Source organism: Meleagris gallopavo, unplaced genomic scaffold, assembly GCF_000146605.3.
Source record: "Meleagris gallopavo isolate NT-WF06-2002-E0010 breed Aviagen turkey brand Nicholas breeding stock unplaced genomic scaffold, Turkey_5.1 ChrUn_random_7180001869756, whole genome shotgun sequence".
Lineage (NCBI taxonomy): Eukaryota > Metazoa > Chordata > Aves > Galliformes > Phasianidae > Meleagris > Meleagris gallopavo.
The window spans coordinates 1-945 of NW_011134711.1; the positions used below are offsets into that span (position 1 = coordinate 1).

Below are 945 nucleotides of genomic sequence, written 5' to 3' on the forward strand. Positions count from 1 at the left end.
GGGGGTCTTGAGGGGGGGTGAGTGGAGATCTGGGGGCTTTTGTGGGGGGAGGAATGGGGGCTTGGGGGTCCCATTTGTGGCCCCATTTTGGTCCTTTTTGGGATCCCATCGGGGGCCCGATTTGGGGCCCCGTTGTGGTTCCCGTTTTGGGTCCTGTTGGGGTTCACCTCGGTGGTCCCTAACGCTGCTTCCCCCCCCTCAGGTGGGGGCCGTTCTGGAGGAATTGGGCCCTTCCCTGGGGCAGCCCCTGGCCCGGGGTCACCACGGGGTCGCAGTGGCTTTAATGGGCGCCTGCCTGCAATATAAAGAGCTCCAGCAGGGGGCGCTGCGTTGCCTCTTTCAGGTAAACCACGCCTCCTTCCTTAAGCCACGCCCCCTCTTAAAGGCGCAGGGCCCCCTTTAAAGCCCCCTCCCCATTTAACTGTTTTTTTCCCTGCCTGCAGGCGTTCAATTGCTGGGAGCCCCCCCAGCGGCGCCGCTGCTGCGTGGGGGCTTTGTTGGCCCTGCAGCCCCTGGAAGGGGAGGAGCCACAGGTGAAGGATATCCAAAAACGCTTCTTTTTATCTTCAAATTTCTCCCTTAAGTCATTTTTTTGTCCAAAAAATGTATTATTTGTCTGTCTAAGACTGTTTTTAATTCCCTTTGTCATGCTTAGCAATTTTATTTTCTGGTTTCTTCCCCAGTTCTGTCGCTCACATCTCAACCCACATTCCCCCTTTTTCCTCCCCACTCTTTTCCTTTGCCCTCAATTACGCCCCTGAAATTCCCCATTTTTCCTCCATGTTTCCTCCTCCTCTCTTTTTCTCACCTCCAGCTTCCCCAATCTCCCCCCAAGTCCCCCATTTTCTCCCCAAATTTCTCTTTATCCGTCTGAACGCCTCGTTTTTTCCCCCCAAACGACCCCCGACCCCTTTTACAACCCCAAGCTGCTTTGTTATCTTCTCT

General features: G+C 54.9%; 1 protein-coding gene across 1 annotated transcript in view; it reads left to right on the forward strand.

The window, feature by feature from the left end:
* Positions 1–159: 159 nt before the first annotated feature.
* NOP9 (NOP9 nucleolar protein) overlaps positions 160–945 on the forward strand; it is a 3,183-nt gene continuing 2,397 nt past the window's right edge. The window contains exons 1-2 of the mRNA XM_010727084.3: positions 160–343; positions 444–533. Of these exons, the coding sequence (XP_010725386.1) occupies positions 284–343; positions 444–533 (150 nt within the window). The 5' untranslated portion in view covers positions 160–283. The remainder of the gene's footprint in view (positions 344–443; positions 534–945) is intronic.